Genomic DNA, 25,343 nt, shown 5'->3' with positions numbered 1-25,343 from the left:
ACACCCTCCGTGCTCTCATCCCACGTACTCCCCGCGTTGGAGATCTCTACTGCCTCCCGAAGATACACAAGGCAAACACACCCGGCCGTCCCATCGTATCGGGCAATGGGACCCTGTGCGAGAACCTCTCCGGCTATGTCGAGGGCATCCTGAAACCCATTGTACAAAGAACCCCCAGCTTTTGTCGCGACACGACGGACTTCCTACAGAAACTCGGCACACATGGAGCAGTTGAACCAGGAGCGCTCCTCGTCACAATGGATGTCTCAGCACTCTACACCAGCATTCCCCATGACGATGGCATTGCTGCAACGGCCTCAGTGCTCAGCGCCAACAACTGCCAGTTTCCAGATGCAATTTTACATCTCATCCGCTTCATCCTGGACCACAATATCTTCACCTTCAACAACCAGTTCTTCATCCAGACACACGGAACAGCCATGGGGACCAAATTTGCACCTCAATATGCCAACATCTTCATGCACAGGTTCGAACAAGACTTCTTCACCGCACGGGACCTTCAACCGATGCTATACACTAGATACATCGATGACATTTTCTTCCTTTGGACTCATGGTGAACAATCACTGAAACAACTCTATGATGACATCAACAAGTTCCATCCCACCATCAGGCTCACCATAGACTACTCTCCGGAATCGGTTGCATTCTTGGACACGCGCATCTCCATTAAGGACGGTCACCTCAGCACCTCACTGTACCGCAAGCCCACGGATAACCTCACGATGCTCCACTTCTCCAGCTTCCACCCTAAACACGTTAAAGAAGCCATCCCCTACGGACAAGCCCTCCGTATACACAGGATCTGCTCGGAGGAGGAGGATCGCAACAGACACCTCCAGACGCTGAAAGATGCCCTCATAAGAACAGGATATGGCGCTAGACTCATTGATCAACAGTTCCAACGCGCCACAGCGAAAAACCGCACCGACCTCCTCAGAAGACAAACACGGGACACAGTGGACAGAGTACCCTTCGTTGTCCAGTACTTCCCCGGAGCGGAGAAGCTACGGCATCTCCTCCGGAGCCTTCAACATGTCATTGATGAAGACGAACATCTCGCCAAGGCCATCCCCACACCCCCACTTCTTGCCTTCAAACAACCGCACAACCTCAAACAGACCATTGTCCGCAGCAAACTACCCAGCCTTCAGGAGAACAGTGACCAAGACACCACACAACCCTGCCACAGCAACCTCTGCAAGACGTGCCGGATCATCGACACAGATGCCATCATCTCACGTGAGAACACCATCCACCAGGTACACGGTACCTACTCTTGCAACTCGGCCAACGTTGTCTACCTGATACGCTGCAAGAAAGGATGTCCCGAGGCATGGTACATTGGGGAAACTATGCAGACGCTGCGACAACGGATGAATGAACACCGCTCGACAATCACCAGGCAAGACTGTTCTCTTCCTGTTGGGAGCACTTCAGCGGTCACGGGCATTCGGCCTCTGATATTCGGGTAAGCGTTCTCCAAGGCGGCCTTCGCGACACACGACAGCGCAGAGTCACTGAGCAGAAACTGATAGCCAAGTTCCGCACACACAAGGACGGCCTCAACCGGGATATTGGGTTTATGTCACACTATTTGTAACTCCCACAGTTGCGTGGACCTGCAGAGTTTCACTGGCTGTCTTGTCTGGAGACAATACACATCTTTTTAGCCTGTCTTGATGCTCTCTCCACTCCCATTGTTTTGTTTCTTAAAGACTGGATTAGTTGTAAGTATTCGCATTCCAACCATTATTCATGTAAATTGAGTCTGTGTCTTTATAAGTTCTGTTTGTGAACAGAATTCCCACTCACCTGAAGAAGGGGCTTAGAGCCTCGAAAGCTTGTGTGGCTTTTGTTACCAAATAAACCTGTTGGACTTTAACCTGGTGTTGTTAAACTTCTAACTGTAGTAAAGACATGTTAAGGATGGCAGATTTCCTTTCAGGCAGCACATTAGGCCTTGTGCCTCAAGTGGGTAGCATCCCTGCCTCTGAGTCAGAAGCTCTGGGTTTGAGTTCCAACCCAGGACTTGATCGCCAAAGAAGGTGCATCCATAACGTGGCCAAACAATTTGAGTGTCAATCTGCAAGTTCTTCCAACAGGCTAATGGCAAGTTGTAAGAGTAGGAGAGACTCCTGGTCAGGAGTCTTGATGTGGAGTGGTGCCCCTCCAGCTATAAGCCTCTGGTGATAGACAAGTGGCCTGTTCCAGGAATTACTAGCAATGGAAACAGACAAAAGTCTGCCTTCGTGCACCACTAGATTCCGGAAGAGAATTGAAAATAAACCAGATGGGTGTTTATGACAATCAATTATAGTTTAATAGTTATCATTACTGCAACTAGCTTTCAATTCCAAATTTTATTAACTGAATTTAAGTGACGCTTGCAAGTTCACAGTTCCCTAAACAAATGGCAGGTAGGCCTAGGAATTTGAAGACAAAGCAATCTCATGCATTAGCATGCTTTTGTTGTGACACTTTTATATCACAATGATGTGCTTAACCCATTTGGCAGGTTAAAAAGTCTGCAGATTGTGGTGAAATGCAAAACCAGACAAAAATTATAGTTCTTCAGCCAAGTTAAAAAATTCCACACAAACAACCCAACGAATGCAGATATCAAAATCCTTTGCCATCAAAGCAGTTGAAGTCACTGCTTTAAAATACAGTTAGTGGCTGCACAAATCAAAACATGTATAATGCACATCTACATAACATGCTTGTATTCAAAGTGCGTGACAACCATCAGGTTAATAAATTAGAGTCTGGTTCAAAACATCATTGATCAGGGGTTTTGTCATCTTGTCTTAATATTTCTGTGGCTTGGTGTCTACATAAATAGAAGTTGATGCTCCATGCCTTTGCCCACCAGTTAATATTTTTTATTAAAAAGCACTACTAGAGTTTAGGACTGCTTTTCTGCAAGCTAAGACAAGGGACTCCCTCAAGTGCCTTGTTTTCATATGCCTAATCCTTTTCACAAAGCAAAGTTGAAAAAACATCTCAGCAACATAGCTATTGTGGTTACCATATTCAACCCGACTTCAACCACAAACATTTAGCAACAACTTGCCTCTATATAGTGCCTTTAACCTTGCAAAACCCCAAAGGTCCCTCACAGGATGGAATCAAACAGAGATTGACAAGTTAAGGACAATGACATTTGGAGGGTGACCAAAAACTTGGTAACAGAGCTTTCAGAAGTGTCTTCGAGGAAGTGGTTAAGGGAGCTAACTCCATAGCTTCAGGCCGAGATAGCTGAACAAATGGCAAACAGTGTTGGGAAGAAGTAGTGAGGGATGAATAAGAGGCCAGAATTGGAGGAACATGGGAGTATTCAAATTTTGTGCCTCTGGGTTTGCTTAGGGATAGAGGGGGTTGAGACCATGAATTGATTTAAACTAGAATTGAGGCATGGAGCCAGTGATTGCCAGAGCGCACAGGGGTTATGGATGAATGGGACTTGATGCAAGTTCAGACACAGGTAACTGAATTTTGGATAATTGTGCAAGAGGGGATCTGGTTCAGAGAACAGTCGAGTCAGAATCAAGAACAAGGGTTTCAGCAGAAAGGAACTTTGGAGATGGAGTATAAGCTTGCAAGGGCAGAGATATATTTTCTGAGAGATGTTATGACAACAGCTTTGAATAACGAGGACACCATCAAGAGACAGAATGCCATTAAAAAAATTGTTCATGAGATGTATGTGTCGATTACAAGGTCAGCATTTATTATTAATTTCAATTATTTCAAGGTGGTGGTGGTAGTTGCTTTCCCCGATTGCTGCAATACTTAATGGTGTGGGTACATCCACAGTGCTGTTCAGGAGGCAATTCCAGGATTTTGATCCAATGACTATGGGTGAATGAGATATATTTCCAAATCCAAAAAGTCTGGATTGGAGGATAGTGGTTTATAGGCAGTGGTTTCATACCTATGCTGCCCTGGTTCCAGATAGAAGTTGAGGTTTGAAAAGGTTGGCAATACCAGCTAGCATGGACACCTGGAACAAAATGTGTGGTCGGTGGTTTTGTGGGAATAGGACAGAGCGCAGAAGGTGAATCCCATGGTCAAAATGGAGAGAAACTGGAGAAAGTCTGGGCGAGGGTGGGGATGCTTGGCTTAGTTTGGAACCAGAGGGAAAAATGTAGCTGAATCCTAAAGATAATGAAAGCTGCAAGTTCCATGCACTTATTATTGGAGGCAAAAGGAGGAGGAAGTCAGGAAGAGGGAATTTAAGGAGAAGACAGCAGTGGAGAAAATTAACTAGTCAGTACCTTTGCATTCCTGGGATATGGTAAGTTAGCGGGTTAAATGTGTGGAATTGTGGGGATAGGGCCTGGGGTGGGATAGTTGTCGGTGCAGACTCAATGGGCCGAATGGCCTCCTCCTGCACTGTAGGGTTTCTGTGATCCTAAGATGATCCTGATCTGGCAATGAACATCTAAACTAGTTGCGTGTCATTAACATTCAGTAGGATGGGAATGGAAGAATACGGACTCTGTCTGTGCACACGGTTGTAGTCGAGGCAGGCATCACGATCGGCACAGGCTTGGTGGGCCGAAGGGCCTGCGCCTGTGCTGTACTGTTCTTTGTCCTCTGCATCCCTTAGACTTAAGATGAAGGTCATACTAGGGGAATGGTCAAGGCGGAAGAAAGGGTTTTTACTGTGGAGGGGGGGGGCGGAATGTGATGGTGAGTGTGTGACAAAACACATGGAAGTTGCAGAAGTATCATGGTGAAATGAAAAGCAAGGTTAAACAATTAGGAATTTGACAGTGCGGCAAGTGACTTGTAAAGAGATTTTTGCTGGAGCTATGTCTAATCAGCAGAGTTTTTAGACAATTGAGGTAAACGCAGTTACTTATAACAGTTTAAACACTTAAGTGTGACATTCTGACTCTGGCATGTCAACATTACTGGGTCCCTTGCAGTACACAAGATAACTAGAAAACAAAGTGTAGGAGATATAAAGTTTGAGGAGCAATATATTTCTTACACTGCCCCCAGGCATCAATTCCCAAGCAGAATCAAATTGTCATGATCATTGGAAGTTAAATCCACAAAGATGATATATTTTCTCTGTAATTCTGATACTACAGAAGCAATCCGGGTAGCAAATCATTTCAGTTATACATCTCAGAGTTGTTCAAAAGAATCTTAAACCTAGGAGAAACGCCTCAGTATTTGATCTCCAAAGAAATCTTGTATTCAGCAATGTTGAAAAAGAGAAACAAAAAAAATCATTTATACAATGTTTTATATCCTCAGGATATCTTTCAGCGCTTTATAATCAACGACTTAAGTGGTCAGTTAGCTGAGCAAACATTTTTTGCTTTTGTCTGTCACAATCCGGTTTGTGAAAAATGTAGATTTTGGTACATTTTAATCTGATGCTAATTTAGAAGGCTGCATATTGTAACATGTTCAAACTTACTGTACAGGAAAAAAACTCACCATGTGCGCAACAGATGAACTATTACGTAAATTAACCTTTAATGTGCTTGATTCCCCAACAGGTGTTGCCGGGAACAAGTATAAATCCTCAGGAGCAAATACACCCTTGTACACTGGCTGTTCTTGTCTGAAAAAACAAATCAAGTTATCAATTTGATTGATCACTTGGATTAGTTGTAATGATCAAGATAGAAATGCATCTGGGCAAACATAGCAAACACATCATCTATCTTTCACCCCCACATCAGGGGAAGGTGGGATGGGCAGAATTTTATCCTGCAAGATCCTTACAGGACAGGCCAAGGCTGTGCTCATTATAGTTGACAAACAGACTCACAAATCTCAGATTGGAATTAGCTGCACTTTTCCTCCTCAAATTAGTCTTTTTTCTGGAATTTTCACAGTTCCTTCAAGTAATCACAAAAAACTTAAAACAAACAGCCAATCATTTGAGGAAAATCAAAGATCGTAGATGTTTTCTTCGGTCTGCTTGAAGAAATAGCATTTGAGAATGGTGTCCAGGTACTGTACTTTGAGGATTTTCTTTGACACCAATACAAAGACACACATTTGAGGACCAGGAATACCAGCCAAAAGAAAAACTCACTATAAAATGGAGATCATTTTAGCTTCTATTATTTTCATCTAAAATGAAGGTGTTCAAAACTTTGATCCTGAAGAGATCAATAACTTCTCCTGTGAATTTGTAAAGTGGGTGCAAGCAAGGTTTACAGAAACATTTCAATAACCTGCAAAAGCCGCAGCTTTGGTTATACCTCAAGTTCTCAGCCACATCTTGTTCATGAATAGAGTAGGCTTCACAATAATTGCTACCTATATTACAGGAAAAGCAGGGATGCTAAACCAGCAAATGGGCACGGATGAAGGGGAATGCACATGCAGGTCTCTAGTGGATTGACCGTCTGGTTCTTTCCTATATAGGCATTAAACCTTTCGATATTAAAATTTAAGTCTGCCTGTTTCAGAGATATCAAGATTTGTTCAGTGCATCAGTTGCTGAAAGTAAGCGCGCAGGTACAGCAGGCAGTAAAGGCGGCAAATGGTATGTTGGCCTTCATAGCGAGAGGATTTGAGTATAGGGATAGGGATGTTTTGCTGCAATTGTATAGGGCGTTGGTGAGGCCGCACCTGGAGTATTGTGTGCAGTTTTGTTGTCCTTATCTGAGGAAGGATGTCTTTGCTACAGTGGGAGTGCAGCGAAGGTTTACCAGGTTGATTCCTGGGATGGCAGGTCATATGTGGCGAGACTAAATCCGTTAGGATTATATTCACTGGAGTTTTGAAGAGAGAGAGAGGGGAATCTCATAGAAACTTATACAATTCTAACAGGGTAGATTCAGAAAGAATGTTCCCAATGGTGGAGGAGTCCAGAACTAGAGGTCACAGTTTGAGGATAAGGGGTAAATCTTTTAGAACCGAAGTGAGGAGAAATTTCTTCACCCAGAGGGCGGTGAATGTGTGGAATTCACTACCACAGAAAGTAGTTGAGGCCAAAACATTGTCTGATTTCAAGAAGAAATTAGATATAGCTCTTGGGGCTAAAGGGATTAAGGGATATGGGAAGAAGGGGGAGGGGGGCGGATCAGGATATTGAATTCAATGATCAACCATGATTAAGATGAATGGCGGAGCAGGCTTGAAGGGCCGAATGGCCTACTCCTGCTTCTATTTTCTATGTTTTGATGTCTCCCAAATGGTTCAGTAAGTTTAATAAGTAACCGAGTCAGACATACCAGGAAACCTCCAGGTTCAAGCCCCAGTATACTAAATTAGCATTCAGGAACACCCATTTGCTTCAAATGTTTCAGAGTTTGCAGGAAAGTGGTGTGGAGAAGGAGAAGAAATAATGTGGTTGACTGATGTCAGAAAGGATAACATTAGGTTTGGCTGTAATGCTTTTGTTGAGCAGATTATTCACAAATGCTGCCAATACACTTGTGGCCCAAGGAACATAATAAGAAATCAACACTTTCAACATTGGAAGAAAGAATATGGAATTGGCAACACAGTAAAGAGAAAAAAAGCCGCAACGTGCTAGAGCTGGTCTTTCACTGATTTAAGGGGTTTGACAGGGTAAACATAGATTCTCCAGCCAGCCAGGGAAAGCAGGAAACAAAAACAAAAACTAAATTTCAGGATTGGGGGGGGGGGGGGAAAGAGATGATGATTAAGAGAATTGTTTTCAGTTAAAGTATCAGAGTCTTTGGAATTCTGCACTTTAAAGTTGGATAATTCAAGACAAGCAAGAGTTTTGGTTTCTCAGGGGATCGAGGGATATGGGGAGAAAGGGGAGTGCAGGTCGATGATCTGCCATGATTCTACTGAAATGGTAGAACAGGCTCAAGCAGCCATATCGTGTACACCTGCTCCTATTCTGGTTATGTTAACAATTTTTCTACTGACCCAGTTCTGGTTAATCTTTCCGACAGAGATTTTCTCGTTTTCATTGCTATTTCCGTTTTCACTAGTTCGGTGGCTGAATCAGTTTCTTTTGAGCTCCCTTTAGCTTTTGTCCCCTGAAGAGAGATGAATTGTGTTTGTCAATTAACTGTCAGCAATGAAACAAACAACAAAAAAAAATCAATAATCATACCATATTGAAACTATGTACAAGGACAATATCAGATTCCTTTATCCATTCAACTTTACCAGCTACACCATTTTATATTGGTTTCCACTTGCAGAATGTGGTTGCTGTCAGCAATGTCAATATTTGTTATCCACTCTTCATTGCTTTTGAGAAGAAAGTAGTGACCACCTTCTCAAATCACTGCAATCCCATGTGGTGTAGGTACACCCACAGTGCTGTTAGGTAGGGAATTCCATGATTTTTATCCAATGACAATGAAGGATCAGTGATACATTTCCAAGTATCATTTGTGTGTGGTTTGGCGGTGGTGGTGCTGCCCTTATCCTTCAAGCTGGTAGGTCATAGGTCTAGAAAGAGCTGTCAAAGAAACCCTGGCAGTGCATCTTGTAGATAGTGCACACCGCAGCGGATTGGTGGTGAAGGGTTAAAGTGGCAGATAAGAATGTCAAACAAGCAGGCTGCTTTGTCTTGAATGGTGTTGAGCTTGTGTTGTTGTTGGAGCTGCAATGTCCAGGATAGTGGAAAGCATTTGATCACTGTCTTGACTAGTGCTCCATAGATGGTGAAAAGGCTTGTGATTCAGATGGGGAGTGAGTTGCTGCAGAATTCCCAGCTTCTGACCTGCCCTTGTTGCCACAGGATTTATACATTGGTTTGGTTCAGTTCCTGATCAATGGTGACTTCAGGATATTACTGATGGGTGTGTCAATTATGGTAATACCATTGAAAGTCAAGAATGCCACTCTTGTTGGAGATGGTCATTGCCTGGCATCTGTGTGGTATAAATATTGCTTGCCCTTGGTCTTGCTACATACAGGCATGGGTTGATTCACTATCTAAGGAATTGTGAATGGAACTGAACACTCTAATCAACAAACATCCCCATTTCTGACCTCATGATGGAGGCAACATCATTGATGAAGCATTCGTGGTTGGGCAGAGGATATTCCTGAGAAACTCTTGCAGTGATTGTAGAGCTGAGATGGTTGGCCTCCAAACATGCACGATTCCAGCCAGTAGAATTTTAGCTCAGTTCCCATTGACTTCAATTTTACTAGGGCTCGTTACAACTCTATGTCTACACTTCCCGCTGCCTCAGCAAAGTAGCCAGCATAATTAAGGACACCCTGGACATTCTCTCTTCCACCTTCTTCCATCAGGAAAAAGATACAAAAGCCTGAGGTCACGTACCAACCGACTCAAGAACAGCTTCTTCCCTGCTGCTGTCAGACTTTTGAATGGACCTACCTTGCGTTAAGTTGATCTTTCTCTACACCCTAGCTATGACTGTAACACTACATTCTGCACCCTCTCCTTTCCTTCTCTATGAACGGTATTGCTTTGTCTGTATAGCACGCAAGAAACAATACTTTTCACTATGTTAATACATGTGACAATAATAAATCAAATCAAATACTGCCACACTCGGTAAAATGTTCCCTTTATTCAAGGGCAGTCATTCTCTCCTCAGCTCTTCCATCCATGTTTAGACCAAGGCTGTATTGAGGCCTGAAACCAAGTAATTGAGCAGCTGTGAGCAGATTATTGGCAATTTAAGTGCCACTTGATAACACTGACGACCCCTTTCCTCCAATGATTAAAAGTAATCTGATGGATTGGTTATTGGCTGGACTCTGTCCTGCTTTTTGGAGAGAGGATGTAATTGAGCAATTTCCCACGGTCAGGGGAGTACTAGCATTATAATTGTACTGATGCTGGAACAGTCTGGCAAGAGGCCTTGCTAATTCGAGAGCACAAGTCTTTAGGACTACAGCCAAGATTTGTTTGGAGCCATAGCCTTTTCATCGTTTTCTCTTTGCATCAGTTTTCACAATAATTCAACAGGCATTCTGCCATCTCAGCACTATCCAGGACACCTTATAGGTCGATGACTAAAACACAATTAATGAGATGCTCATGCTTCAGACTCCTCATCACCCAGATTGAAGACTACACAAAGGATAATCAGTAGTGGAAGCAGTGGGAAATTGAAAAATTTACAAATAGCCACAAAGTAGTAGTTTGGAATCATTATATACTATTAAACCATAGCTTGGTCTTCATTCCCAGTTGATGTTGTCTGTTCTAACAGTAAGCTGATTGTCAACATGAAGAATGCAACATTGATATTTGAGGGCAAATGAATGACATTCCATGATGTTTGAGAATTCCCTCCTGAGAAGATTGTAAGATTAGCTGAACTACTAAGTTTTGTCAACTATTTCCTAACAAATGTTTTACATGGATTCATAATTAATAGATGTGTTGGTCAGATGGGCATATGGATTTTAATCCTGAAAAGTACTCCTTCCAAAGCACTTTGGAAGAAGTAACAAGACAAGGGAGTACTTGATGAATGGCAGGACACTGGGAAGCTCAGAGGAATGTTGGGGTGCTTGTCCACAGGTCCCTGAAGGTGACACGGCAGGTTAATAGGGTGGTTAAGGCATATGGGACACTTGCCTTTATCAACCATGGCATGGATTATAAGAGCAGGGAGGTTATGTTGGAGCTGTACAAAACTTTGGTTAGACCACAGCTGGAGTACTATGTGCAGTTCTGGTTGCCTCACTATAGGATGTAATTGCGCTGCAAGAAGGTACAGAGGAAATTCACCAGGATGTTGCCTGGGACAGAGCATTTGAGCTATGAAGTGAGGTGGATAGGCTCAGGTTGTTTTCTTTAGAGCAGAGAAGGCTGAGGGAGGACCTGATTGAGGTGAAGAAGATCATTAACAGGATAGATAAGCAGCAGCTGTTCCCCTTAGTTGAAGAGTCAATAACAAGGGGGCATAATTTTGAGAGGGCAGGTGGTTTAGAGGGGGTTTGAGGAAAGGTTTCTTCACCCAGAGGGTGGTGGGAGTTTGGAATACACTGCCAAGGAGGGTAGAGGCAGGTAACCTCATCCTTTAAAAAGTACATAGATGAGCCCTTGAAATGTCATAACATTCGAGGTTATGGGGGGGGGGGGGGGGCGCATAGTGATTTTGTTGCTGGACTAATAATCCAGAGACCCAGGGTAATCTAGGGACCTGGGTTCAAATCCCACCACGGCAGATGGTGAAATCGGAATTCAATAAAAATCTGGAATGAAAAGTCTAATGACCATTAAACCATTGTTGATTGTTGTAAAAACCCATCTGGTTCACTGTCATTTAGAAAAGGAAATTGGCTGTCCTTGCCCTGGCCTACATGGGACTCCAGACTCTCAGCAATGTGGTCGAATGCCCTCAGGGATGAGCAATAAATACTGGTCCAACCAGTGATGCCACATCCCATGAACAAATAAAAAAAGTGCTGGAAAGTGGAATTAAGGGTGGATTTAGTGTAGCTTTGTCAGTGATCCTTGATGGGCCAAAGGGCCTCTCTATACTGTATGATTATAATTTGACTTTTTATTCAGCAACTAATTTATAAAACCTAGAAATCCACATACTCTGTTTTTGGATTTTTAAATACGAGTTCTGCCTGTAAAAATCCATCTGTCTGCACTCCCAGGTTCTCTACACCACAGAACTTTAGCATGCAGCCTATTTGCATTTGGTTCTTTTCTGCAGAATGAACTGTTTCACACTTCTCTTTGTTAAGCTGCCCTCTCATCTAACTCATGTTCTCCCAATCAAAAAGTAGATTCATAAAAGTATAAAGTTGCTGACTAAACCACTCGGGTGCTTCAGTTTTTTAAAATGTAAATGAAGACGGTGCAAGATGAAGCTATACCGACAATCTAGTACTTACCGCTCCATGAAGTTGAAACTGAATCTTGTGCTTCATATGTAGCTCAGCAGCCAGGCGGCATTCCAAATCCCAGAACTGAGAATAGTCACCCTTATCTCGCGGCATAAAGATAATCGGCAACTTCAAAAGATAAGTTGATTCATTTCAGTATATCATGAACACTAATGAATATTTGTTTGCTTGCGTTTCAGATGCTGCAACATCTTATTTTAGAAACAAACCCAACTGGGCGGCACAGTGGTTAGCACTGTTGCCTCACAGCGCCAGGGACCCAGGACAGCATGGTGGTACACTGGCTATCAGTGCTGCCTCACAGCGCTAGGGACACGGGACAGCACGGTAGTAGTGGTTAGCATGCTGTCTCTCAGCGCCAGGGGCCCAGGGCAGCATGGTGGTACAGTGGTTAGCACTGCTGCCTCACAGCAGCAGGGACTCGGGTTCCCATTCCGTTAGATTTCTCTCTACATGCAGATAGTTGTATTTGGAGGGTTGCCACTCATGCTCCTCTAAATGACCTCTCTTGGAGATGAAAAGTTTATATTTCTTTCCAAAATATATGTGGGGGTGGGATGGGAGATGATTTCTTGGGAGAACGAAGCATTTTATGCTCTCAGTTTAATCACTCCAATGCAGCACATGACCAAACACAAGTATTCATGAAAAAATGTTCTATCAAAATAGATTACCTTCTCTTTACTGTGTGCCTGCAGTGTTCCAGATACTCGAGAGCATCTAAAGACGGTATAGGTTGCTCTGTAAATGTCCCCACTCTCATCCACCCCCTATTAGATAGTATAAAAACATACAAGTTTAACTCATTTATCTATCATCAGGGCATAATTTTTATTTATACATCAATAACTGTGCAGTACATCAAGACAACAAAATACAATTACACCATCACACATGCACCATGACAGTATGGAGAAATAACAGACACACATCCTACCATTAAAAAGAGTGCATTCTTCTCGATCCCCTTGAGCTTAACTATATTTAAAAAGGTAGAATATGGATATAAATAGAACAGATAAAAAGTGTAGCAGTATTGCTGAGTGAGGGTAAAGTGGTCGTCAGTTCCATTCCCAGGTGCTATGGCCTGAATTCAATATCTCCCCTGGGACTGGCTGGAAAGTACAGGATAGAGAGCATATCACCGTTTCCCCCTCAATGAAGTCAGAGTAGGGAAGGGCAAGGATGGTCTGCCCGATGGAAGCCAACTGAGGCCCTTAACTGGCCTCATCACTTGGGCATATCATAGCAGCCTGCTTGCATGCTAGTAAGGTGATGCAGCAAGACAGAACCCCTCCCTCCCTCAGGTGAGGTAACGTTGCTGGGTCAGGCAGTCACGCCCATCTCTCATCCAGGTCTCTGGCTCTGCTCCGGTCACTGGTCCCTGGTGGCACTGCTGGCTCCGACTGACCAAAGGCTCATGGAGGCAGGATCTTGATCTTCAAAGGTGCAGGAACCCCAATAGCAAGAAGTACCCGATTGGGATTTAATCTCATTTCTGCCATGGTCATTTCCAGGAGCAAAGTTGCCACTGGTTATTTGGATGGCTGGGGCCACAGCTGTAGCCACTAAATTCAGCCTTACATGTGAGCAATCTGCCCTGAATTGCTTGGTGGGTCAGTACATCATATATGCAACAGTCAGCCACACAAACAAGGTTCCAGGTTTTTTTTTTATCTGTTCCACGTTAACTGATATAGGACCATAAACAAGGAGCAGTACGAGCTGGTATTTCAAGTTCCACACATTGTTTACCTTATAATCCATCTCAGATCAATTTTCCAGAGAGCTATAGCTGACATTTTGCAGTGGTAATGACAGTGGTGTTACTTGCTAAAACTGACAGCAAACCTCTGGGGTCTGCAGTTCAAGGCAGAAATCCAGAAATTGTCACGCTTCCCCACAGGGTGTGCTGAGGTCTCCCTTACTGCAATCAAGTTGCTGAATGAGGGCAAAGTTGTGGTCATCAGTTCCATGCACAGGCTATGGCCTGAATTTAACACCTTTCCAGGTACTGGCTGGAAAGCACAAGATGAAGAGTCTTGTCACCTTTCCAACTTTCCCCTCAATTAAGTCAGGGCAGAGAAGGGCAAGGACTATTGAAAGCCTGCCATTTAAAGCCATTAGCCTTGCTGGATAAAATCCTTGAACAAAGTTACAACAGTTGAATGAGGCGTAACTGGATTTTTAATCTGCGCAGCAACATCCCAATTACTGTTGAACAGCGTCACCGTACCCGAAAAACAAATTTTATACTCGTGGACTCAAAACTGAGCACACAACTTAAAATATACAGAGTGATTTATACAGGCATTAACTGGATAAAAATACTTTAAATATCACCAAAGCTTTAGCAATCATAATTAAGACAATGCTAACAAACTAAGATCAGAGAGATGAAAATTTTCCTCTAACATCTACAAACTCCAAGGCCTGGGAAATAGCAAACCTACTTAAACGTGATTTTTTTTAAATTTGAGAAACTGTTATTGTGCCAGCTCACCTTTACATACGGAGGTGCAAATGACGATAAAAACCATTTCACAGTTTCTTCACCATCATTTTCAATTTCCAAGAATGATTCTGTGTTGAGATTAACAAAGGCATCGTTAGTCATTAAATGCTTTTGCACTGTGTCAGCTTTGGTCAGTGCGGGTATTATGTCTCTTGTTAAGGTGGCCATGGGTTCAAACCCCATTCCAGACTTAGGCTGCCAACACAGTTCAGATTGAAGAAATGCTCCATTCTTAGAGGGAGCTGTTATTCAAATAAAATGTTAAGCTGAGAGCCAACCAGGCCTCTCAGCTGGATATAAAGTATCCAGCAGCACTATTCAAACACCAACATGGGAATTCCCTGTAACCTGGCCAACATCCATTTTTTGACAAATGCCAAAAACAGATGATCTGGACTTGCTTGCCTGTAGAGGCGCCTTGTTCCACACAGATGGTTGCAAGTTTCCCACATTCCAACAGCAGCAACACTTCAAAAGTTTGAATTTACTCAAAGGAGCTTTGGCATGTCCGGTGGTTGTAACTGGCACTATATTAAAACATGTTCTTTTTTTAGCTTCTCTTCCAATAAGATGTTGTCCCCATTCAGTAGGAAAGGCAAATCATATTAAATACCCTCATCCTATGCTCATTTGAGGGGAAACAAACTGGCTAAGACACCACTTTCTTCCAACAAGACTCTGAACTTCACCACAGTAAGAAGCAATTCCTCACAGTCACAATTGACAGATTATAGGAGCCATTTTGTTCATTATACTGCTGGCATCATTGCATTATCTAATAAATATTCTTGCTAACTTGCTAACATTGGAGCTAAAAATAGTTCTAAATTTAAAAACAAAGTATTGCTTAGAATACCCAAATTAATACTCAAGTTTCAAATGTTAAGTGCAACCATGGAGTAGACAGTAATCAAACATCTAAGTACTGGTCATATTATAGATAGTTTCAGGTAGAAAATAGGATTGTGTTATGGTTAACAACCCTTACAGGAAAAAGTAAACTATAACTTAGTGCCATCAAGGGTAATTTAGTACAACAGTGGTTTCAATACAACTCACATTTCTGGTGTATTTCAATATCTCTAATCAGAATACAAGCAATGTTTGAAAATGGAGCAAACTGTAGACAAAAGAAATTTTCAGACTACTTATCCATTTCTAGGTGGACATTTCTCAGTGAATGTTTCTAATCCATACAACAAAATGGTTGACCGTCAAGGTTAATTCTAAAAAAATACCTGTGTGGTGATGCATTTTGTAGGAACGAGGGGGGCAATATAGACTTAATGGCACATCTTAAGACTGTGCAGGAACAGAGAAACCTCAGGGTATATGTGCATCGATTTTTGAGCATGGCCGGATATAAAGAATAGTTATGAAAGCATGCGCGATTTTGGACTTAGTAAACATGAGGTACGGAGTACAAAAGCGGGTAAGTTATGATGAGCCTATATAAACCTCTCGCTCAACTACAACAAGAATAGGGTCTAATTCTAGTCACCTCATTATTGGAAGGATGCAAAGGTCCTTGAGATGGTGCAAAGCAGATTTGCCAGAATGGTTCCAGGGTTGAAGGTTTTTAGTTACAAGGTTAGGTTAGTGATGCTTGAATTTGAAAAAAGAGATGTACAAGATTTTGACAGATTTGGATGAGGCAAAACTGTTCTCATTAGCTGATGTTGCAAAGAACTAGGGGACACAGATTTAAGATTTTGGGCAACAGATACAGGAGGGAAATGTGACAGAATTTTATTTTAATGCAGCATTTTAATACACCCACAACCACTACCATCTAGAAGGACAAGAGCAGCAGATACCTGGGACCACAGTCATCTGGGAAGTTCCCCTCCAAGTTGATCACCATCCTGGCTTGGAAATATCTCAGTAAGAGTTTTAACAACACCAGGTTAAAGTCCAACAGGTTTATTTGGTAGCAGAGACACAAAATCAAGTTACAGAATACTGATTAGAATGCGAATCTCTACAGCCAACCAGGTCTTAAGGATACAGACAATGTGAGTGGAGGGAGCATTAAGCACAGGTTAAAGGAGTCTCCTGTCTGGAGACACATCTCTTTAACCTGTGCTTAATGCTCCCTCCACTCACATTGTCTGTATCTTTAAGACCTGATTGGCTGTAGAGATTCGCATTCTGTAACTTGATTTTGTGTCTCTGTATGCCCTGTTTGAGAGCAGGTATCCACTCCATCTGACGAAGGAGCAGCACTCCGAAAGCTAATGGCATTTGCTACCAAATAAACCTGTTGGACTTTAACCTGATGTTGTTAAAACTCTTACTGTGTTTACTCCAGTCCAACGCCGGCACCTCCACATTTTGGAAATACCTCACCATTCCTTCACTGTCGCTGGGTCAAAATCCTGGAACTCCCTCCCTAACAGCACAGGGTGTGTACCTACACTCAGGGACTGCAGTGGCTCAAGGCAGCTGACCATCACCATCGAGAGAAAATAGGGATGAGCAATAAATGCTGGCCTGGCCAGTGATGCCCATGTTCCCCAAATGAACTAAAAAAGGTGGCAGTTGACCTGAGCTAAGAAGGTGGTGGAAGTAGAAATAATCAACAATTTCAAAGTGAAATTGGATAGCTACTTGAAGGAAATAAACCTTCAGCAGGTCTCTGGGAATAAGGTGAGGAAATGAAGTGGCTGGATTGCTCCAGAGAGTCAAGAACTAAACAAGCCAAATCGCATCCTCCTTTGATACATGACTAAAGGTGAAGATAACTCTATACCAGCAGACCTATTGGCGTGCAGCCTTTAGTTGATTTTGGAGGAACAGTACACAAATCAAGGAAATACCATACAGCCCATGCACAGTTAATAAAATTATTGATTTTTACCTGAACTAGAGCCAGCTGTTGTTAGGGGAAAATGTACAGTCCTGCTCTTTATCTTTAGTTTGGTAGGAGGGGTCTTTAACAGAGGCTTAGCCAGGTGAAGGTTAGGTGTCCAAGGTTCTGTGTCCAGCACTGCAGTTGGGCTTAATACAGCTGCAGACGTGTCCATTACAACATCTTCTCGGATTTGTACTTTAATTAACTGAATAGGAAATAAAAACATTATGGCTAATGTGCAGCAGGTAACACAAATAAAATGTAGATTATCAGGCCTGGGGGATTTATCAGCTTTAATTTATCATAGAAACCCTACAGCACAGAAAGAGGCCATCGGCCCATCGAGTCTGCACGACCACAATCCCACCCAGGCCCTACCCCCATATCTCTACATATTTACCCACTAATCCCACGACACTAAGGGGCAATTTTAGCATGGCCAATCAACCTAACCTGCACACCTTTGGACTGTGGGAGGAAACCGGAGTACCCGGAGGAAACCCACGCAGACACGAAGAGAATGTGCAAACTCCACACAGTGACCCAAGCCGGGAATCGAACCCAGGTCGCTGGAGCTGTGAAGCAGCAGTGCTAACCACTGTGCTACCCCCTGGTTTAGCCAGGATTTTTTAAAACTAATACTAATTTCCTTCAATTCTTCCTTCTCACTAGAACCTTGCTTCCCTAGCATTTCTGGGAATGCTAGACAACTAAGACAAACCTGATGCAGGATAGTCAAAATGCAGCAGCTTTTAATGAACTCATGTTCAAAGTTGAGAATCGAGTTGAGAAAAGCACAAGTGAGTTTACTGTAGAACGGCAAGGATTTACTTCACTACATCTTACTTGGGTCAACACTGGGTGAGCATTGAAATGATCAGGTCTGGAAAATAGGGCCAAAAATAGGCGATCAGATGAGAATAGATGTGGCCAGAAACTTAAACTGATGGTTATACAGAACTTAAATACTGTTTCAGGCTGGTTCAGCTTCAAACAATGATTTACACTGGTGAGACAGAAATGTCACAGTTCAGAGCAGAGAATATAACTATGCCAGTATTTAACTGTTTTATTAAAAGAATAAGTTTCAAATAAAATGATCCTAGTTGCATCAATTTGCAAGGAAAGGTAACACATTACTTGGGCTCACCCAAAGTTATTTTAAAAGAGTATAATTCTTATATTCAGAATTACTGGCCTAGATAAAGTAACGTTGGAGCAGAAATAAACTTTAAAAATAATACAAATAGATTACCAAATGGAAATGTCTCCGTTGCATTTGAGCAGTTCTCGTTAATTGTCTCTCTACTGGCTAATCTACTTGGGAACTAACCTTTACCTTTGTACACACCAGTCGACAGAATAATGCTTCAAACAAAATTAACTCCAAATAAAAAAAAACTTAATTCAATTATACATTTTCTACCTGTTGTGTGTTGTCACAGTGTACATAGATTTGTCCACTCCATGGTATAGCAGAAGGTTTAGCAACCAGAGAAGGATTTGGACTTACAAGGATTAGTAAGTGGCTCCTGAAGAAAAAAACATTGCTTATTTTTCACCATATCAAAACAGAAAACTTCCAAATTTTACATTCATATTAATACTTTGTTGATAACAGAATATCAAATTAAATAAACTATTGACATGAACTTTCCTCTTTGTATTTCCTCTTAGTAATCCGGTCTTAGCACGATTGACTCACTGAATAGGGGACTAATATTTTTGGGAATAAATCTGAGCACAAATTAATCTGCAGCATAATGTTCCATGTGAGATTAAATGCCAAAACTACGACATTGCAAATTTAATTATGCTTTAATTAAAAATCACACAAAAAGTATTTCCTCATGGTGCATAAGAAAGTGATGAGATATCCATCACTAAATCAACTTCAATTAATTAGAAAATGCAGCAATATTTGCAAAGGGTGCGCAATCCTTTTCAGCAGCTGCAGTCAAGGCGTCACGTGGAGGGGAATCATTTTGTACCCTAAAAGGTCTGGCATTAACTTGGATTTTAAAAACTTGGTTCTTTTGGTAACTTGAAACTGCAGAGATACCTTATTAGCTTCTCTGATCTGTGGGGTCTACTGCTACATTTTTCATTTTAAGGGCAACAGAAATCTGGAAATCACACTATATTATAATGCATACAAGTGTGAGAGAGGTATGCACTGAGCAAAATCCAATATATTGAATAAAGTTAAGATGCGGTTAAAATACAAACATGAGGTTCATCAAAACTACCTCCATGGCAAACAAAAGTTAAGCAAAAAACATTTTGCCAGAAAAAAAAATCTATACAATCAGAAACCAAAGATCGACCAATTGAACCTTTCTTACGCTAAGAAGGATAAATAAAAGAACAGCCAGTACAAACTCAGTGGGCTAAGAATGCCCATTTTGCTGTACTATTCGATGACATTGTCTTAGGGGATTTTCACAGTAACTTCATTGCACTGTTAAATGCTTGTGACACTAATAAATAAACTTTGAACTTTAAATGACATAAAACTTAAGTTTCTAAAGTATATCCTCCTATTCCCCAGGGCAAGGTATTAATTTCTACATGTGTAAGTTGCATATCAAGAGCAAACATTTTGGGAAAAACAAACAGCAACTTAACACTGACTTGGATTTGAAAATTCAGAAGCTGGGATTGGAGCGCTGTGTCAACAGAAGTGCCTTCTCATAGCATTTTAGCAGTTGTAGATTAGGGGCGTTCCTGAATAATACTGTTTCCGCGCATATTTAGTCTTTTAGAAAAAAAACCTTGCTTTGTCACAATCATGCCCCAATGAGGACAGAGATGAGAATTTTCTCAGGAGCGGTGTGCAACTTTGGAACTCTTTGCCTCAAAATGGTGGAAATGGGGGCGATATTTTAAGACAGAGATAGATAGATTCTTGTTAGACAAAGAAATCAAAGGTCATGGGGATAGATGGGAATGTAGAACTCAAAACACAAACACATCAGCCATGATCTTTTTGATTGGCAGAGCAGGCTCGAGGGGCCAAATGGCCTACTTCTGTTCCCATTTTGTATGTTTGTACATTATTTCTGTGCTCACACAGGTCCCAGATCCTCCAGAGGGCACTGTGCTGAAAAAGATTCCTGATATTTTGATGCTCAAAAGTTCGAGAAAGGTTTGACAACTGTTAATGACTGCAAGTGCACACTGCTGACCGTAAAATGCAGCCATTATCTGAAAGACCTCAACAAATTCATATCGATGGAATTACAAATTCAATCTAGTGAAATTAAAATGGATAGTTTATGCTACAAAATATAAATCACAATCATTAATAGCGTAAATATCCCTCACTTCAGAAATAATTTAAACTGAAAATGTGGAATCATACGTACTCTGGATCAACTACTCCGTGTTGGGGTGTCACTGTTAAGGAGTGTGCTGGCCAAGACAGCTCAAAAGACAAAGACCTCGGGGAGTGGTTTATAATCTGTACACGCCCAGTCTGCGCTGATCCATCTACAATTGTAGAAACAAATTACAGCATGAGAAAAAGAGAAACTGCACATTATCAAATTCAAGCCTTCAACGCCAGCTCATGGTAGCCATTCATATCAGCAAACATACATTGTATTGAGAATCAGTTTCTATAACTGGCTTTGGTTTCCAAAATAAACCAACTTATAAATTTGCCACTTGCTGCGAATAAACTTACAAATCACACATCTGTGGTGGTTAAGGTTACCACAGACTATAACTACATTATCTTCCATGGGCAATCAGAGCATAAATTTTACCAAGTAATGTGATTGCCCAAGGTCCCAAAAGTCACATACAAGCCTCTTGATTTCAGTTTAAGTTTATTTGAGTCACAAATAGGCTTACATTAACACTGCAATGAAGTTACCGTGAAAATCCCCTAATCACCACACTCTGGCATCTGTTCGCATTATATCCAAATATATTTTATTTATAATATTTTATATATATATATTATATATATTTATATTCACAATATATTCAACTATTTTCCTAACAGCATAACAGGTTGCTATTACTGATTGAGCCTTGAAAGACACCGCTGCTAGACTTGAGGCTTGGGGAGGTGGGGAGGGAACCAAGAGGGAAGAACACGCCTGCCCTTGTCCTGGCCAAGCTACCCATCACAGGTGCAGCTGTCCATGACAGGATTAGTACATGACCACCATACAATCCTTGTGGAGAGAAAGTTCTGTCTTCACATTGAAGGAGAATTTAGCATGGCCAATGCACCTAACCAGCACGTCTTGCGGACTGTGGGAGGAAACCGGAGCACCCGGAGGAAACCCACACAGACATGGGGAGAATGTGCAGACTCCACACAGACAGTGATCCAAGCCGGGAATCAAACCCAGGACCCTGGCGCTGAGTGTTGCGTAGCCATACTGGGTAAAGAATAAGATGTGCAGTATTATGTCAACTTATATTGATACAAATGACCCATTACCCCAGGTGACGGGTACACACAAGTTGTTCTATTTTGCCTTTCTACCGTTTACCTCTTCAGAGGAAAAACATTGTTCTAGTCTGTCTGGTTCCACTCATTTGTACACCAACAGAACTGCATTGCAAAATTACTTACCAACTGATGGCACAGAAAGAATCAAATATTCAGGCCGCACAGTCCATGATGATTTTGGTTTGGGTGACCGGTTCAACATTTGATTAGATAATGGAGACCCTTGCGGTCCTCTCACTGGAAGAACATCCAACGATGCATTTCTTTCTATGCTTCCAAGTACACTACAACAAAATGATATGAGATCAATTTGCCATTTTCCTTATGTTTTTGTTAAACAAGAAACTCAATTTATTGCTCAGATAAACATTATATTCAAATATAAATGTACAGAGGTTATTTTCCTCAGAGCAAAAGAAACAGGTAGCGCGATTACTGATTGAGCCTTGAAAGACGTAGCTGCGAGACTGGGGCTATGGGAGGTGGGGAGGGAACCAAAAGGGAAGAATCCATCTGACCTTGTCCTGGCCAAACTACTTGTCACAGGTGCAGCTGTCCATGACAGCATTAGTACATGACCACCATACAATCCTTGTGGAGGGAAAGTCCCGTCTTCACATTGAGAATACCCTCTATTGTGTGTTATTTATTCTTTCATGGGATTTGGGCATCACTGGCCAAACAGACATTTAATGTCCAACCGTGGTGCACGAAGGTTGTGATGAACCTGGTGAATAAGAAAAGAGAGACGTACAGAAGGTTCAGAGAGCTAGGAGGTGTTAAGGATTTAGAGGAGTATACGGGATGTAGGAAGGAGCTTAAGAAGGAAATTAGGAGAGCGAGAAGGGGTCATGAGAAGGCCTTGGCGGGTAAGATTAAGGAGAACCCCAAGGCTTTCTACAAATATGTCAAGAGTAAAAGGATGAGATGTGAAGGCATAGGACCCTTAAAAGGTGAAGGGGGAAAAGTTTGTGCGGAACCGTTAGAAATGGCGGAGCTGCTTAATGAATACTTTACCTCGGTATTCACGGTGGAAAGGGATCTGGGTGGTTGTACTGCTGGTTTGCGGTGGACAGAAAGGATCGAGCATGTGGACATAAAGAAAGAGGATGTGTTGGAACTATTGAATGGCATCAAGGTTGGTAAGTCGCCGGGACCGGATGGGATGTACCCCAGGTTACTGTGGGAGGCGAGGGAGGAGATTGCGGAGCCTTTGGCGATGATCTTTGCATCGTCGATGGAGACGGGAGAGGTTCCGGAGGATTGGAGGATTGCAGATGTGGTCCCTATATTCAAGAAAGGGAACAGGGACAGCCCGGGAAATTACCGACCGGTGAGTCTAACCTCAGTGGTTGGTAAGTTGATGGAGAGGATCCTGAGAGACAGGATTTATGATCATCTAGAGAAGTTTAGTATGATCAAAAGTAGTCAGCACGGTTTTGTCAGGGGCAGGTCGTGCCTTACGAGCCTGGTTGAGTTCTTTGAAAATGTGACCAAACACATTGACGAAGGAAGAGCGGTGGATGTGGTCTATATGGACTTCAGCAAGGCGTTCGATAAGGTCCCCCATGCAAGACTTCTTGAGAAAGTGAGAGGGCATGGGATCCAAGGGGCTGTTGCCTTGTGGATCCAGAACTGGCTTGCCTGCAGAAGGCAGAGAGTGGCTGTGGAGGGGTCTTTCTCTGCATGGCGGTCAGTGACCAGTGGAGTGCCCCAGAGATCTGTTCTGGGACCCTTGCTGTTTGTCATTTTCATAAATGACCTGGATGAGGAAGTGGAGGGATGGGTTGGTAAGTTTGCTGACGACACCAAGGTAGGTGGTGTTGTGGATAGTTTGGAGGGATGTCAGAAGTTGCAGCGAGACATAGATAGAATGCAAGACTGGGCGGAGAAGTGGCAGATGGACTTCAACCCGGATAAGTGTGTGGTGATCCATTTTGGCAGATCCAATGGGATGAAGCAGCAATATAATATGAAGGGTACCATTCTTAGCAGTGTAGAGGATCAGAAGGACCTTGGGGTCCGGGTCCATAGGACTCTTAAATCGGCCTCGCAGGTGGAGGATGCGGTCAAGAAGGCGTACGGCGTACTGGCCTTCATTAATCGAGGGATTGAGTTTAGGAGTCGGGAGATAATGCTGCAGCTTTATAGGATCCTGGTTAGACCCCACTTGGAGTACTGCGCGCAGTTCTGGTCACCTCATTACAGGAAAGATGTTGAAGCCATTGAAAGGGTGCAGAGGAGATTTACAAGGATGTTGCCTGGATTGGGGGGCATGCCTTATGAGGATAGGTTGAGGGAGCTTGGTCTCTTCTCCCTGGAGAGACGAAGGATGAGAGGTGACCTGATAGAGGTTTACAAGATGTTGAGAGGTCTGGATAGGGTAGACTCTCAGAGGCTATTTCCAAGGGCTGAAATGGTTGCTACGAGAGGACACAGGTTTAAGGTGCTGGGGGGTAGGTACAGAGGAGATGTCAGGGGTAAGTTTTTCACTCAGAGGGTGGTGGGTGAGTGGAATCGGCTGACGTCGGTGGTGGTGGAGGCAAACTCGTTGGGGTCTTTTAAGAGACTTCTGGATGAGTACATGGGATTTAATGGGATTGAGGGCTATAGATAGGCCTAGAGGTGGGGATGTGATCGGCGCAACCTGTGGGCCGAAGGGCCTGTTTGTGCTGTGGCTTTCTATGTTCTATGTTCTAATTGCCCTCGAGAAGGTTGCAGTGAGCCACCTTCAACTGCTGCAGATCTTGTGCCATAGGTACATTCAGTGCAATCAGGAAAGGAGTTCCAGGATTTTGACCCAACAGTGAAGAAATGGTGATATAGTTCCAAGTCAAGAAGGCATGTGTGTTGGAGGGAAACTTGCAAGTGGTGATGCTTCCACGCAGTCATTAGGTGGTATACGCCATGGGTTTAGAAGTTGCTGTGGAAGAAGCCTTGGTGAATTGCTCCAGTGCATCCTGTAGATGGTACTCAGTGCTACCGCTGTGCATTAGTGGTGGAGGAACTGAATGTTAAAGTGGTGGATGGGATGCCAATCAAGCAAGCTGCTTTGCCCTGGATCGTGTCAAGCTTTGAGCATTATTGGAGCTGCATTCATCCAGGCAAGTGGAGAGCATTCCATCACAGTCCTACCTTGTGATTCATGACAGGCCTTGGAGAGTTGGAGAACTACTCTTCACATAATTCTCAGTCTCTAATCTGCTCATGTACGACAATATTTATGCGTCTAGGACAGTTCGGTTTCTGGTCAAGGGTAACCCCCAGGATGTTGGGGAATTCAGCAAACGTAATGCCACTGAATGTCAAGGGGCAATAGTTAGGTTATCTTTTGTTCATTGCCTGGCACTTGTGGTACAAATGCTACTTACCACTTGTTACCCCAAGCTTGGAAATCGTCCAGGATTGCTGCATTTCGACATAGATTGTTTAAGTATCTGAGTTGTCGGGAATGGTGCTGCATCATCAGTGAACACCCCCAATTCTGACCTTATGAAGAAGCAGCTGAAGGTGGTTGGGTGTAGGACACTAGCAAGAAGTCTTACAACACCAGGTTAAAGTCCAACAGGTTTATTTGGTAGCAAACGCCACTAGCTTTCGGAACAGGCTGCCCTTTGGTCAGGTGGGTGGGAGTTCTGATCACAAACAGGGCACAAAGACAC

At 42.7% G+C, this 25,343-nt stretch overlaps 1 protein-coding gene across 10 annotated transcripts in view; it reads right to left on the bottom strand.

The window, feature by feature from the left end:
- Positions 1-25,343, bottom strand: part of cep192 (centrosomal protein 192) — a 164,416-nt gene that overhangs the window by 6,529 nt on the left and 132,544 nt on the right. For all 10 annotated transcript variants that reach the window (XM_078215693.1, XM_078215696.1, XM_078215689.1 and 7 more), the window contains 9 exons: positions 21,805-21,965; positions 20,579-20,702; positions 18,637-18,742; positions 17,217-17,415; positions 14,345-14,424; positions 12,516-12,611; positions 11,830-11,949; positions 7,906-8,018; positions 5,482-5,608 (listed from right to left, as the gene is read on the bottom strand). In XM_078215693.1, coding sequence (XP_078071819.1) covers positions 5,482-5,608; positions 7,906-8,018; positions 11,830-11,949; positions 12,516-12,611; positions 14,345-14,424; positions 17,217-17,415; positions 18,637-18,742; positions 20,579-20,702; positions 21,805-21,965 — 1,126 coding nt within the window. The remainder of the gene's footprint in view (positions 1-5,481; positions 5,609-7,905; positions 8,019-11,829; positions 11,950-12,515; positions 12,612-14,344; positions 14,425-17,216; positions 17,416-18,636; positions 18,743-20,578; positions 20,703-21,804; positions 21,966-25,343) is intronic.

Source organism: Mustelus asterias, chromosome 7 (genome assembly GCF_964213995.1).
Source record: "Mustelus asterias chromosome 7, sMusAst1.hap1.1, whole genome shotgun sequence".
NCBI lineage: Eukaryota > Metazoa > Chordata > Chondrichthyes > Carcharhiniformes > Triakidae > Mustelus > Mustelus asterias.
The sequence above is the reverse complement of the archived record's forward strand: the minus strand, read 5'-3'. Positions and strand labels throughout refer to the sequence as shown.